A 14,825-nucleotide genomic window follows, 5' to 3' on the forward strand; every position below is an offset into this window, starting at 1 on the left:
CAACTGAGGTACGCTCTTAAATCAAGGCAATGAAGACAAACAAGGCTACAGGCTACAACTTATTATCGGCAAAAATATTTAAGCATCTTCCACGAAAAGCTTTGCTGCACATAACAACACTATTTAACTCCAAAGTTTGCACCTCTTGTTTCCCATCACAGTGGAAAGTGGCCCACATATTGATGATCCCAAAGGCTGGCAAACCACCTGAAAATGCCGACTGTCTTACCGACTTCTTACGACCTCTTACCAACCTATTAGCCATTTACCTCAGTTGTCCAAAGTATTTGAAAGACTGCTTCTGAAACGCCTAACACTAACAATTCACGAAAACGGTCTGATACAAAACCACCAGTTTGGCTTCCGATATAGGCACTCAGCAATTGAGCAGATCCACACTTACTAGTCAAATATCCGAATGTCTAGAGAATAAACTTTACGGTTGTGGAGTATTTCTAGACGTTAAACAAGCTTTCGACCGGGTGTGGCATTCAGAACTCCTATTCAAAATAAAAACTGACTTGCCACAGTTTTTCGACTTACTCAAATAATGCTTGACCGAACGCATGTTTCAAGTCAGAGTAAATCAATCTCTATGTAAGTTGCGAGATATAACGGCGGAAGTGGCCCAAGGCTCAGGTCTTGGACCAACACTCTACAACTTGTTCACTGCTGACATACCTGCAGATGGATTTATCTCAACATTCGCTGACTATACTGCGTTCATGACCACACATAAAAACCCGGTCCAAGCTTCCGTAGCCATGCAAAGCAACCCCAACTAAATAAAATTGAAGACTGGCTCTCTAAGTGGAGAATGGCAGTTACCGAAAAGAAATTAAAAAATGTAACCTACTCCATGCAAAAAGGCGACTGCCCGCCAGTTACATTAAATGGAATTCCAATACCTCAAGATGCGTTAAGCGCAAAGAACTAAACTTAAAGTTTAAGAAGATGTACTGACTGACAAATCAAAAATCACAATTAAGCCTATACAACAAAGTACTTTTGTACAAAGTAATTCTGAAGCCTATGTGAACGTACGGCATTCAGCTGTGGGGTACTGCCAGTAAATCAAACATAGAAATTCTGCAAAGGCTCCAGGCAAAAACACTACGATACCTTGTGAGAAGTCCCTGATACGTCAACAATCCAGTCTGACCTGCATGTTCCATGGGTCCGCGAAGAAATTGTCAAGTTTTCGATCAAGTACCAAGATCTCACAAAAGAACACCCAAATATCCTCGCCATTGAACTACTCGGTGGCCATATCAACAGAAGGCTTAAAAGATTTAAACCTCCAGATCTGCAAGACCGTTTCACTTGATCCAGATCTACTTGTCTTTATCTATGATCCAGATGCCCACCTATTTCTACTGACTATGATGTAATATCAACGCTTTCCATTTAACAGCTCTCAACGAGGGTTACACAAGAGATTTATAATGTTAAATCCAGTTCATGTCTTTATTGTGCCAAATATTTAGGAAAAGTTTCTATTTTTAATCAATCAGGGACCTTGTTTCTCATTATTTTGGGCTTAGCTATTGGAAAAGGGATACTTTTCAGATAAAGTTATTCGATTTTCAATAAAAACTTCATACATTTGAGTAGTAATGCAAAGTGAATAACTTATTGTACCAAAAGTTCATTTTAAGAAACACCCGTAACTTCCAATTGGTAGTGCAAGTACAGATTTTTTTAAGTTCTTTTGTAAGTAACGCACTTTTGCAAGTTATTCTCTAAATATCTACAGCAAAAATACGCATAATTTAAAATACAAAATATATATAAATATACGTAACTTTCAGTCCACTTTAAATAGTAATTTGCTGAAAAAATATCAAGAATGCAGACATATACTTCGAATACACTTGAAATAATTTTCGTAAGAATCATCTAGCTACTATAAAGTAACCCATTCTAAACTCAACAGCCCGATTTGCTGAATAATTCAAACACATTAGTAAAGGAATTAATGTACTTCTTAATCTGGCTTGTAATGCCACAATTCCATTAATTGGAAGCAAGAGTGTTACTTTTACCATTATTTGGTACGCTTTCTGGTATAAAGGCAGATGTTCTTGAATTGTTTACCTTTAATGGTAGTTTTCATTATCTCATTGGCCGTTATGATTAATTACTTTCTTAACGGCTGGTAATTTCGTAAAAACCTATTTTTCTAAGCAAATCTGTGCAAATGATTTATTAATTTTCTAAATGCTTCTAAAACGATTAAGTTGGGATTTGAGGGTTTTATGCCAACACTTCATATAGGAAATTCTCTATTAGAATTCTTTGTCTGAAGTCTATTCAACAAAACATTATTGTTTCTGACTTTTCTCAAACAATCTGTAGTTGGTGGAAAACCGAATGAAACAGGTTTTAAATACAATTGATGATTTTTGCGATTTGGGCAATCGGCTCATACACGACGCTGAATTTTTGCAATTTGCAACACTCGTTTTCCTACTACTATATAGAAAATTAAGAGCCCCATTAATAAGAGGCGGTTGAGATATAAAATATAGGAATTTGCAAGCAGAGCGAAATTTCAAGAAGCCAACGATTCAAACATGACGCCACGTTCCTGCTCATATCTCCGGATTAAATTGAGCTGGCACGCGTATTTTTACACCACTGGATAGAACATTAAATAACACACTCATCAAGGAAAACATTACATGAGAAATATTGGCAGTTTTCACACAAAACGTAAATAACGCGGTTTTGCTCTCACACAAAACGCAAGTAATGGCTCAAATTGAGCTAGCGCACTCATTTTTACACTACTGGATTGAAAATTAAAGCGCACATTTACCACGTTAAACATCATTTGAGAAGCATGAATAGTTTTCACACAAAAAACGAACTTTTATCGAGTTTGTTAATTTCGAGTAATTCAGGCAGATTTGGCTATCTATTCAAACACAGCACACTTTGGACACATCTGTTAAGTTCTGTATGAACTTTCTAACCGTTGGACCACAAAACCTGCTGAGAAGTAGCAAATAAGCCAGACTATAAAAAAATCAAAACCATATAACTTTTGCCTTCAATCGACAATAACCAAGCTGCAGAAGGACCACAACTTAGACTCATCCTCTCTGTATTTAAAGAGGAAGAAATAGAAGACGAATTTTTCCTGCGTTTCATATGCAGACACAGTCAAAATTTGCAAAAGTTGCTGTCTAACGCTAGAAACAAAATACGCCTAGAAATCATTTTGCATTAAAAAACACTTTGCACAGAAATACTAATTAAGGCGCCTTCTACTAAATCCAATTTAAAAACTTATTAATTATGTGCTGAATTTTATGCGACCACTGATGAACTTATACGCTCCAGCGTGCTCAGCAATTAGAGCCTTGTGAAAGTACCAAAACCAAATAATTCGTTGTTTTTAGTATAAATATCGGTGCTTGGCCGTATTTACGCTATTTGATACTTGCTGCCTTAATTGGCAGTAAATTCGTGAAAATGCAGAGATTTTTGCCGCATTTTACCTGCGGGTTTCTTGTAAGTACACTCAGAACTTCGGGGCGTTGTAATGTTTTAGTTAATTTACATGGTGTTTTTTCCAGATTCATTTTATGGTTTCAACTAGTGCATCCTCAAGTGAAGCGAGTAGTTTTGTGGTCAGTGCGAATTACGGCGTCCAATCGGAGAAACAAAAGCCCCTTCAAACAGCTCGGGGGCAAATCGGAGACACAACAAGTGCATGGCATGAATTTCTGCCTACTGCTAGTGCCTGGACTGGGCAGTTAGAGCCGAATGAAAGCCATTTGCCAAAAAATCCTGAAATTTACGTGAACAATGCGGTCACGCCCAGCCCACCAAGACAAACGTCCAGAGGACTCAGCCAATTTGGATCTTCTCCACTAACAGAACGTCCTTATGGAAGGGAGGACATAATTTACGGAAGCTTCAACCCTGCTACTTTTGCTCCTCACCCAGCTTCCATGGAGTCGAACAAGCGGATCGATACGATCCCCCCAGGATATAAAGTGAACGAGATTCTCCATGATCCGAACAAGCCCAGTGTTAATGAACTGCAAGAACTCATCAGCAAACTCATCCAGGGAAGCACAAAGGTGCATCAAGTGGTAAAAGTTCCTGCAGTCTACGAGCTTCACTTACAAAGCCACGAATCACCTAAAAGCGCTTCTTGGCCTCATCCCGAAGTTTCCTCTTGGAACTGGAAGCAACTTCCAATGACCACGCCGAAGCAAACCAGTTGGGAATATTATAAAACTGCACATCCAATAAAAAAGTTCAACTCCTGGAACCCTAAAGGAAGTCGCCATGTGATCAAAACCTGGATACTGCCCAAGAAACTCAACTACTTTGAAAAATCGCCTGAAGCAACCCATGGCAAATACGCTCATCCTAGACCGTTTTGGAAGGGTCCCAGATCCAGGGACCCAAATGAACACGTTGGCCAGACTTCGTACGGTTCTGTAAGCGTTCCGATCACTCCCGGTAGTACCGCTGTTAGTTTTCTGCATTACCAATCTCCTGGAAAATACCAGGGACAAGCAGGTTATCCAGATCTAAGCCTGTATTATTCCAAGAAGAGGGAGATTGGGCAACAGCACAGACGTAATGATAAACAGGGACCACAAGGTGAAAGTTGGAGGCACAATAACTACTTGAGAGAAAGTGGCAGAATGAAGAATTTTTTTGAGGGGTTGAACTACATTGTTCATGTAAGGGAGAAAGTTTTGCCCAGCAGGTTTTGACTATGTGAGCGCGGCGGAGAATTTTGTAAATACAAATAATTTATGTGTTTTGTCTGTGTTTTGTTACTTTTCCATATATTGAAAAAAATGCGTGAAGTTTAGCAGCTGTTTACTAAACGAGAGTGCAAAATTACTTTATGATGAGGTAAAAAAACGTTCGCAAATGTACTCTTTATAATAGCTTATCATTATCACCAATGTTTAGAAGGCAAACTTTTTTATAGGCCGCGATTCTCATAAAAAAATTAATACTTTTCGCCTTAGGGAACAAATTTTGACTACTCCACTGTAACAATAATTAATAACAAATAACTGCAGAACAGTGGATTACTCAATAATTTAGCGGAGCCAGCAAAAACGATTAATTGATATACAACATTGAACACACTATTCACGTTTGAAACCACCTACAGATACAATTTTAAAAATTGACAATGTTAATGGGAATTTTTGCTTTGTTTTTTAGCTTGTTAGTGAAAAATTCGGTCTCCTTATTTGACGAAGGTAAGTTGATTGAAATAAATCATACTTGATTTAAAATAAGAAAGTTAGCTTACAGTTTTCCAACAGAAGACCCTCTACAGCTAGAGGGCTAAATGTACTTTACGTGGTTAAGTTAGAAGTTTCCACAACAGTAAAGTTGGAAAACTTCTAATGCACGGTCTACGTAAATCACCCTCCGGGAACTGCCGGGAACCGCCGCGATCGATATCTAGCAAACTATAATTAGGAGAAAATTGAACAGTTTGTCGAAGTCATTGCGGGCAAGCGATTTAAAAATTGTCAAGATTGCCACACTTCCGGTTAGGCCTGGATAACACTGTTTTGAGTTGCGCTTTTGAGTTGTTGCCGCTCTCTGACTTAATGAGTTACAACTCATGGCCGGTGGCGGAATTTTAGCATCTAACAAAAAAAAGCCATCAAAATATCGCCTTTGCGCATACGATTGCTTGAAACTATTTGGTCCAAAACGGGAAAATCCGAAGATTTTACAGAAACTTTAAAAAATTTCTCGGCGATGAGGATGACGCGTTCTCCAAATATTGATTATACTTTCTATGGTCGGTTTTTGGAAAAACTTAAATTTTGTCGAAAAAAACAAGATAACTTTTTTCGATTTTGTCCCAAATTCAAAGCTAAAACGGGTATTAGAAAAAGGCGATAAAGAAGACTAAACTGTAAAGACAACGACTCTTCCTGTAAAATCCATCTTTTAACTTTTTTGAATAAAAGACTTTCAGTTTGCCAGTATTTTACTGCAACACATTAGGAAAAAACGCGTTGTTCAGTTTAGAGAGAGTTTTGTTTAGAAATATTGACCTAAAAGTGAAGAAACCGGAATTTAAATGAACCAAATTATTCACAGCAACAAAAGTGACGAGTTTTCCAAATAATTGATTATAAACTTTCACTTGTTCTGTTCGGGAAAATATTTTTTTGGAAAAAAATCCAGGAAAAATTATTAGGGTTTTGTTCAAAATTCGATGCTGCAAAAGGTTACGGAAAAAAAATTACAAAGCTGTTCAGGAGCCGATTGTTTTTTAATTTTCGCCGATAATTTTCACAAAAATTACCTGAAGATTGTCTGTAGTTTAATTAAAACGAAAAATAATACGTTTTTTGCGTAGAAAGAATTTGCTTAATAGAAACTTTGCTGAAACTGGAATGACCTGAAAATTTTAAAGAAACTTGAAAAATCTTCAGAGCGATATGAATTTTCCAAGAATTTTCCGGAAAATACCTGAAGATTGTCAGTATTTTTAAGAAAAACTAGAAAATAATGCGTTTTTTGCGTAGAGAGAAATACTTAAAAAAACTGCTAAAACTGGAATGACCTGAAATTTAATAGAAACTTTAAAAATATTCAGTGATGAATGAATTTTCCTAATTATTTATTTAAACTTTTGCTCTCTGGCTGTTTTTTCAAGATAATCTTAATTACTTTCGGCGAAAAAGTGATTAAAATTATTTGGTTTTTGTGCCAAATTCGAAGCTGAAAAGGGTTTTCTAAAGTTCCCTGTAAACCGATGAATGAGGCAAATTTTCTAGCAAAATGAATGAATGAATGTCATTTTTGGCTGCAAAGACCCCATTATTGTCAGAAAATTATTTTTTTTTGCGTTTTTGATTAAAAAGTTTTTCAGTTTGTTTCCGTTCTGTGACCGGTTTTCTCGAAAACCTTAATACTTTTCGGGGAAAAACAGGATAAATTTATTTTCGTTTTTGTCCCCAAATTCGACTTCATAAAAAATTTTTGTAAAATTCTTAAAAAGCTATAAATTTATCTTGTAATTTTTCGGGTAAAATACATCCGGATTATTAGTGTTTTTAAGTAAAAGTCTACAAAATAGAGCGTTTTTCAGTGAAAAGCAGAGCAAAAAAGATTTATTCAAAACGAAATAACCACATTTTTTAAACAAACTCCACAGTTTTCAGAGAAATTCAAGAAAAAAAAAGTCACGAGTTTTCCAAATAATTTATTATAAACTTTTGCTTATTGAGTTCGTTTTTTGATAGAAAACTATGTGATTTTTGTACCGAATTTGAAGCTGGAAAGGGATTTCAAAACTTTTTATAAAGCGACGAAGGATTCGAATTGTTCTAATAAAATGTTTTTCATAATTTTTCACGAAAAATACCTCAAGATTGTCAAAATTTTTAAGTGAATCTTTAAAAAATTGAGCATTTAGAAACAAGAGTAACTTTGCTAAAACGTTCAAAATATTATTTTACAAGTAGCCCTTAAAATAGATATAAAAACAAGTAAAAAGAGTCATCAACATTTTTCCAGCAGCAAAACTGAGTTACTGCGCCGGTGCGTTGGGTTGGCGCACCAAGCCATTTGCGTGGCACTGCGCTAACTCCTAAAAATTCATTGAGTAACCCAGGCCTAGTTCTGGTTATACCGGAAGTAGGTATCAACTTGCTTCTTTCAAATGGAATATGTATATTATTACATTTTTAAAATCTACTCCAAATTCTAAATATGTTTGTAAAATAGTAATACCAAGTGAAGTAACGAAGACCTCGTAAGATTTCCCGCTACTCGTTTAAATTGAGGTAAATTAATGTAAGAAACTCTGAAGAACACGTACACGACCAGTACTGTATTCCTCAAAAGTGCGTTTTTTACACCGTATGGTATAAATGTTCGGGCTGAGTCCAAAAAAACTATAATTAATGCAAATTGCGTCCTCCAAACATTTTTTTGGTTGTGTTGTTTCACTGGGCACAACATCTAGCTTTGCTCAAGCTGAAACGTTCGTTTCAGATTTGGATTTAACATGCAAAGGAAAAACATTCCACAACGTGACTCTCACGGCTTATTTTCCCGACTACACCGATTCTGATAACGAATTTGGTTATCAGGACAAAAAAGGCAGAAAGCTAAGAACTTTGCAGGTAAAATAAAAAAAACATTTTTTAAATAGGAAAGATGTATGAAACATCCATAAAAAAATTGCAGAATGTTTCAAATAAATTAGGCGACTCGTGGATCTGATTTTTGCCAATTGGTCATTTGAATTAACCCATTAACACCCTCGAGAAATTTGCCTCTATGAATACTAGTTTCATTATTTTTCCGCATTTAGCGTGAAAATTAATACACACAATTTATTATTATTTTTGCAGCAACTAAGTTTACCATCTAAATGAATTCAAGAAAGAGTTCGCAAATGCAATGAAAAGTTTGCAAATTTTATTTATAAAAATTAGTTTAGTTTAGTTAGTTTATACAGGGTGATTTAAAATTGGCGTCCTTCCTCTGGAGGTGTTGTCTGGCGGTGTTTCAGGAGTATCGAAATAATAGTAAAAAAAATAATTGTTATTGAAAACTGAGAAATTTGTAAAAAACGATATTAGAAAAACGGCAACAATGTTTTTCAAGGTAATCTGCCTTATCAACATTACGTAAATACCTGTGGCTTCATAATTATTTAAAACTCCGGTAACCATGGAATTATGCAGAAAGTGACAGTAAGATAGACAAGGATATACGGTAAATTCAACAGGAATCGTTGAATGACGGAACCTGTTTCAAAACTCATATCCTCGAGTTATTCATTTGTTTACAAATTAGAAAAACATACATTTGAGTCTGTAACTCCAAACAAGTGCCTGTGTAATCACCTTATTATGCACTCTTCTCGAGCAGCTTCTCGTATTCGGTTAATTATCTCCTGCTCAATTTATACCGGTGTTCAGTTATTCATTGATTTAATGTGATCTTACATACATGGTAGGGATGTAGCCGGCATTTATTTGGTGCCTGGGAAAGTGTCAGTTGTTGTACAATGTTCTGAGTGCCCCTGAAAGGCCCTTCTGCAATTATGTCCAATACTTGCTCTTCTGTCTCTGTAACCCGAACATCTATTGTCGTCCACTATCTTCCTGGAGCCACGCTCCTCGCCCTTTGTTGGCGTGAGTTCTTTCAGTTTTAGCTATGTTACTGTAGCATTTCCCCTGAACTAATCGCATATCCGGAAATTCGTGAAAAGAAGTTCAAAGTAAGTCACAGTTTGACAAAATATTGTTATTATTGACAAGGGGTGTCCGCTTGTAACTATCTGTTGATGACAAAAAAAACCATTGCCGCTTTGACTTTGCATCAAAAAATTTTAGAAGAGAACTTTTTTAATATCAAAAATTTTCGTAATTTGAAGCAAATTTTAATGCTTAAGTATTTCAATATTCTGCCAATTAAACATGGAACACTTTCAAAATAATGCTTAATAACAAAATTGAATTTCTATTTTCAACTGTTAAAATCTTCTAGAAAATTATCGAAACAAATTTCCCCTCATTACCCCTTAAAAGGAATGACGCCAAATTTGAATCACCCTGTATAGCTAAAACATCCAGTATATTTCGATTGTTATGTGCAGGATTACTTGGATGATAGAACTGAGTACGTAACATTGAGCATGGACAACCAATTGAGCATTCCGTATGGCACTAAAGTGTGTATTCCCGAACTGAATAAGCATTTTGGACATCGAATTCGCCTGGAAGTCCGAGATACGTCTTACGATCTGCACGCTCAAGGATATAACAGGGCCGATATCTGTGTGCGGACGGAAATTGATAGTTACGATGTCAATGTTAATAAGCAAATTACTTTGATTTTTGTTTAACCCTGTGAAATTGTAATCAAGCCCTATTTGCCTATGAATTTCTTAACCAGGAAAAATTTTAGACGCCAGGTGTACGATAGTAAAATAAAGGTTTATTAATTAATGTCATCAATGACACAATAAAAAAACTCCACAAAATTTTTCCCAATTTTTCAAATTTCCTGTGAGTACTCATTACGCTCCCAAAATGGTCATGGACCAATTCGTCACCACCTATAGAAAAGACTACTTGTGGCCATATGTGAAAACTCTGGGCGTCAGGTGAATCATTACCCAATAAAAACCCTGCTCAATTCCATCAAAGAACAACCACTCTAGGCCTCAACCAGATCGACTGTATCAACCCCAATACAATGACCCGAATAGGCCCAACTACCCTTGCGAATGCCACGCCATTGGAGATCCACAAGCCACCAACCAGCAGTTGTGCTCTCTTTTAGGGCCCCAAGCGTATGAAGAAGAATCCTGGAGCCGAGTGGGGCCTATGGGACCTCTTTTGGACCCAAAGATTTATCCGGCCAAAGTGTCTTCGGCTCCCGAGACGCAAATCAGTCGCTTCAATCAGCCCAACGTGTTCCTTGCAAAGGTTTGATCAACGTACTCACTTTAGTACTTGATTCTTAACGTGCGGTTTTAGCTCCAAGAAAAGTACCCTTTTATATACGAATGCTTGCGAACGGCTCCTCCAGATGATCTGCTGGCCAGGATCAACAGAGATCGACTGAGGAGTACTTATCAAGTTGATTTTTGCAAAATGAGTAAGTTGAGTAGAAGTATTTTAGCATGAATTAGGTAAAAAGTGTAAAAAGAAGCATTCAATTTCGGTCGTTAGAAGTGATTGTTCTTTTGGTGTTTGTTTTATTATTATTGAATTTACAAAGAAAACTTTTTATTCGTCTCTAAAGTTGCAGTTCTGGAAACTGGACCATTTGGAACAGTTTGGATTAATGTTATATTTCACCCAAGTTCTGTAACATCTCAGTTTCAATGGTTTTGAAATCATTCCTTTTTCAAATAATCAGGAAGGAATTGTTCCCACATGAAACTGCCCCTACATGACTTCATTGTTATTTTCGCTGCTTTGTTCAATTTTCGCATTTTCTTATTCGTAACTTCTTCTCCAGGAGTGGCTTCAAACTCTGTCGTTTTTTTCACACGTGTTCCACATTACTCTATCCGGGCCGGGTACCTCTGGTAGGGCCCGGGACTACGATCCCTGCAGAGGCATTTTTTTATTTTATACTAGAGCTTACCGAGGCCCCCGACATGGTGAGGCTCGGGGCTACAGCCCCCCCGCCCCTAGATCCAGAGCTGGATGGGCAGGGACCATCCTGGGGGTTTAATTAATTTTAATTAATGCATCGAACTCATTGAAAAACATGCGAGAAGGCTCAGATTTGAAATAATAGACATTTTCGGCACATTTTCGGCACTAGGAGTTTCAGTTTCAAAAGAATAGAAATTTCCGACACATTTTAAGCATTTTTTGAGCGTTCACGATCTTTAACCGACGATTTCTTTCTTATTATTGACCCAAACACTTTATAAATGCATATTTGCGACCTTTTCACGTCGGAAGAAATCGATTGAGCTCAAAAACAGGCATGTGAAATTTTGTTTTTTGTCCAAAACTTTTCCAAGGGTGGAGGTAGATTTTTTAAAAAATTCAATATTTCTTAAAATGTCTTAAATTTTACATCATTTTCAGCTTACGGAAGCGAGGAATTCATGTAACGCATTGACAAACATGCTAGAAGTTTCAGATCCGAAATAATAGACATTTTCGGCACATTTTAGCGTTCACGATCTTTAACTGACGATTTATTCCTTATTATTGACCCAAACACTTTATAAATGCATATTTGGAGGTCAGTTTTTTGGAAAAATTAAAATTTTCTTAAAATGTTTGTCTTAAATTTTACATCATTTTCAGCTCACGGACCCGAGGAATTTATCGAACTTATTGAAAAACATGCTAGGAGTTTCAGTTTCAAAAGAATAGAAATTTCCGACACATTTTAAGCATTTTTTGAGCGTTCACGATCTTTAACCGATGATTTCTTCCTTATTATTGGCCCAAACACTTTATGAATGCATATTTGTCACCTTACGTCGAAGAAAGGAGCTCAAAAAACACGCGGGTAAAATTTTGATTTTTGGCCGAAATTTTTCCAATTTCTCAAAATGTCTTAAATTTTCCATCATTTTCGGGTCACGGACGCGAGGAATCCATCAAACTCTAGTAGTTCCACGGTTCTGTGATAAATTGTGCAGTTTTGTGGTAAAATTTGTGTAATAAGAGTAAGCATTGAAGTGGAGATATTTATATCATTGCTTTGGTAACTTTTCCAACGCAATTTTTTTTATTGCATTTCTTAAATACACTGCCAATTTATGATGGTTTTTTCCATATTTTTTCACTTTTGTGAGGATTATATGTTTTTACTAACTTTTCTGTACTTCTAAATATCCTCAAATAAAAAAACCTCAGTTTTACCTCAGAAATTAGATCAGTGCTAAATCACGCGGTATTTTAAGGCCTTTTTCTCCCTGTAAGTATAGCATGTATTTTCTTTTTTTTGTTTACTTCGACGTTCGATAAAAAATAGAGAACGGGTCAATGCGTATTTCTGCTACCTGAAACAGTTCGCAAGCTTCAATTTCCACATTGTCCTGATTGTTAATCAGTTTCTACTGATTTGCTTTGTTTCACTTTTGCTACACCTTTTTTATTCAAGTTAAATTCTGCTCTTGAGTAAGTTTTTTTGGGTGGTTTATCAGCTCAACCAAGTCGCATATAATTATTCCTCAGTTTTCAACTTTTGATCGTTGATTCGTTCATTTCAATTTGAAAAATTGCGGTTTTGTAGACGAGTATCCCTCAGCTCCCTACGATGAGCTCTTAAGGGCTGCAGGAGTGGACGGCCTGCCACCCTGCCCAGAACCGGTGATTCTTCCAGGAGATGTTTGTAAAATGTACACCAAATCTCGAGTAACTGGTAGCGGAGGCGCTAAATCCGGACAACCATGCGGAGGAATTTACAAATCGAAAGAAGCGGCATACTGTGGTAAATTCGTTTGGTTGCTCTTTGGAGTTTTGATCCCGCGTCCGTAATTTTCAGTTGGGAGCTGCAAAGGAGCCCTTTCTTCCATGACTGCGGGGGCATCAGAGTACCAAGACGCGATTTCGCGCCTAGGCCAGCTCATCATCAGGGACAGGATTCATGATCCAACAGTGAAAAGATCAGTGTTTACCAGCAAACCTAAATAATCTGCTAGCGTGATAAATAATGTTGATGTAATTGTGGGAATAGAGTGTAATGTGAACTTTATTCAACTCAACCAGTGTGTTTTGTGTGTAGTGACAGAGAAGTCGGGTTATTTCAAGGCATCAGTGCCCCGAAATATTCGAGAATTTCTCTCGCAAGGGCACCAATAATCGTTTCCAAACCCACTTCTGCTTGATATTTTTGGTCACATGGATTTTTAAGAGAGTCGCATTTCAAAATTGATTTTGACCATGCAGGGTGTCCAAAAAAGGTGTTAAATCAATTATATGTTATAGAAAATATCGAATTCTAAGGCAGTTTAGTCTGCTCAAACCGCCCAAACTATTCGTTTCTAACTTTATATGCTTTATTGATGCCAATTGAAGTCCATTAGTTTCAATTTATATCCGGAGTCAGTTGTTCGAATATCCAAGACACTAATTTAAGCAAATCCTAACAAATACAGCGAAATTAATGTAACGATACAACACTTAAATAATTGATAATAAGAAAGTTATTATTCTGGAAAACGAAGTAAAAGCACAATGTTTTTGTTTTTAGTTTGTGCTGGGAGCGGCAAATTTAACAAATAATTTAAAAATAAGACTTTTATTATTAAGATATTTTAAAAAATCAAATTGATCGAAAATTAATACCTTTTATTCTACTACTCGAATTGAAAAAAAAGTGAAAAAATCGGGGGTTCTTTCAAATTACATTCCTGTGTGAAAGGTAGACAAATATTTATTCGCAATTCCGTTGTAGGTATCTATTTTATTCATAATGCTTTGTATAAAGGTCCATTTAAAATATAATGGAGTGCCAAATACAAATTCAAAAAGATGAATGCACAAACACTCAGTGTAAATAGCAGTTGAACATGAAAAAAAATTGTGTTGTTTATAATATTGAACAATTTCAGAAGAAATGCCATCGGGAACGCGGCTGGAAATGATCATATATGCCCAGAACGACGTATCGCCTCCTTGTCCTGGAAAAGATTTACATTGTGGAAACCCTTGTAAACCTTTATCAAGGAATAAAGCCCTACGAATGAGCACCATATCAAAGCAATTTATGGATAGTAACATGCCATCCGAAAGAAACTCTCAAAAATCTTGTGGTAAGACCCCACACATTTTTTTTACTTAAATACACACTAGACTAATTTCTAACCAGATAGTCAATCGAGAACTTTGAGCATGAGAAGCCTGCCGAATTCCTCAACCACTTATCGAGAAACCATCGGCAAAACGGGCGGCATAATCATGTCTAAGCCGCAAAAGCGCTTTTGAATTGGCAAATTACATAACTGTTCATAAAGCAATAAGTCACTTTTCTTGGACACATGTAGTGGGTTTGAAATGATTTTTGTCGTAATTCCAGAGCGGGGAATAACTGCATGGAATCCGTTTGAAAGCGATCCAAAAACGTGCACTAAACCTCCAGACAAATGGCAGCTAGGAAGAAAGTCTTTCGACGTAATCGACACTTGGGGCCACATGATTTACCGAGAATCGCCCAAACAACACCATAGATTGCGCTAGAATTTAAAGATCAACTAAAACAACCCATTTGTTGATTCAATATCTTTATTAAATTAATAAAGCCAAACAAAACTTATCAATTTAAATATAAACAAGAATTATATACAAAAAATGCAGTTTCATCAGCTAAGT

At 36.4% G+C, this 14,825-nt stretch overlaps 1 protein-coding gene across 4 annotated transcripts; it reads left to right on the plus strand.

The window, feature by feature from the left end:
- The first annotated feature begins 5,121 nt into the window (after positions 1–5,121).
- Positions 5,122–14,760, plus strand: LOC109533751. Of its 4 annotated transcripts, none has more exons than XM_019899154.2 (7): positions 5,122–5,246; positions 8,014–8,144; positions 9,629–10,138; positions 10,196–10,463; positions 10,515–10,635; positions 14,069–14,269; positions 14,533–14,760. In XM_019899154.2, exons 3-7 carry the CDS (start codon positions 10,065–10,067, stop codon positions 14,691–14,693), a joined length of 825 nt encoding a protein of 274 aa, XP_019754713.1. In that variant the 5' UTR covers positions 5,122–5,246; positions 8,014–8,144; positions 9,629–10,064; the 3' UTR covers positions 14,694–14,760. The 4 variants fall into 4 exon arrangements, with proteins under 4 accessions (XP_019754713.1, XP_048521672.1, XP_048521680.1 ...); XM_048665715.1 differs by having other exon boundaries at positions 14,072–14,269; XM_048665723.1 differs by lacking the exon at positions 14,533–14,760 and adding an exon at positions 14,326–14,473.
- Positions 14,761–14,825: the final 65 nt, after the last annotated feature.

The sequence above is a fragment of the Dendroctonus ponderosae genome, unplaced genomic scaffold (assembly GCF_020466585.1).
Source record: "Dendroctonus ponderosae isolate FM_Combo_2020 unplaced genomic scaffold, Dpon_F_20191213v2 Dpon_F_20191213_1, whole genome shotgun sequence".
NCBI classification, from domain to species: domain Eukaryota; kingdom Metazoa; phylum Arthropoda; class Insecta; order Coleoptera; family Curculionidae; genus Dendroctonus; species Dendroctonus ponderosae.

Coding starts and splice junctions, on each gene's coding strand:
- LOC109533751 (XM_019899154.2), top strand. CDS start 10,065: ATGGTCATGGACCAATTCGTCACCACCTATAGAAAAGACTACTTGTGG. Junction 10,139..10,195: donor GTGAAAACTCTGGGCGTCAG/GTGAATCATTAC, acceptor CAACCACTCTAG/GCCTCAACCAGATCGACTGT. Junction 10,464..10,514: donor CCAACGTGTTCCTTGCAAAG/GTTTGATCAACG, acceptor GTGCGGTTTTAG/CTCCAAGAAAAGTACCCTTT.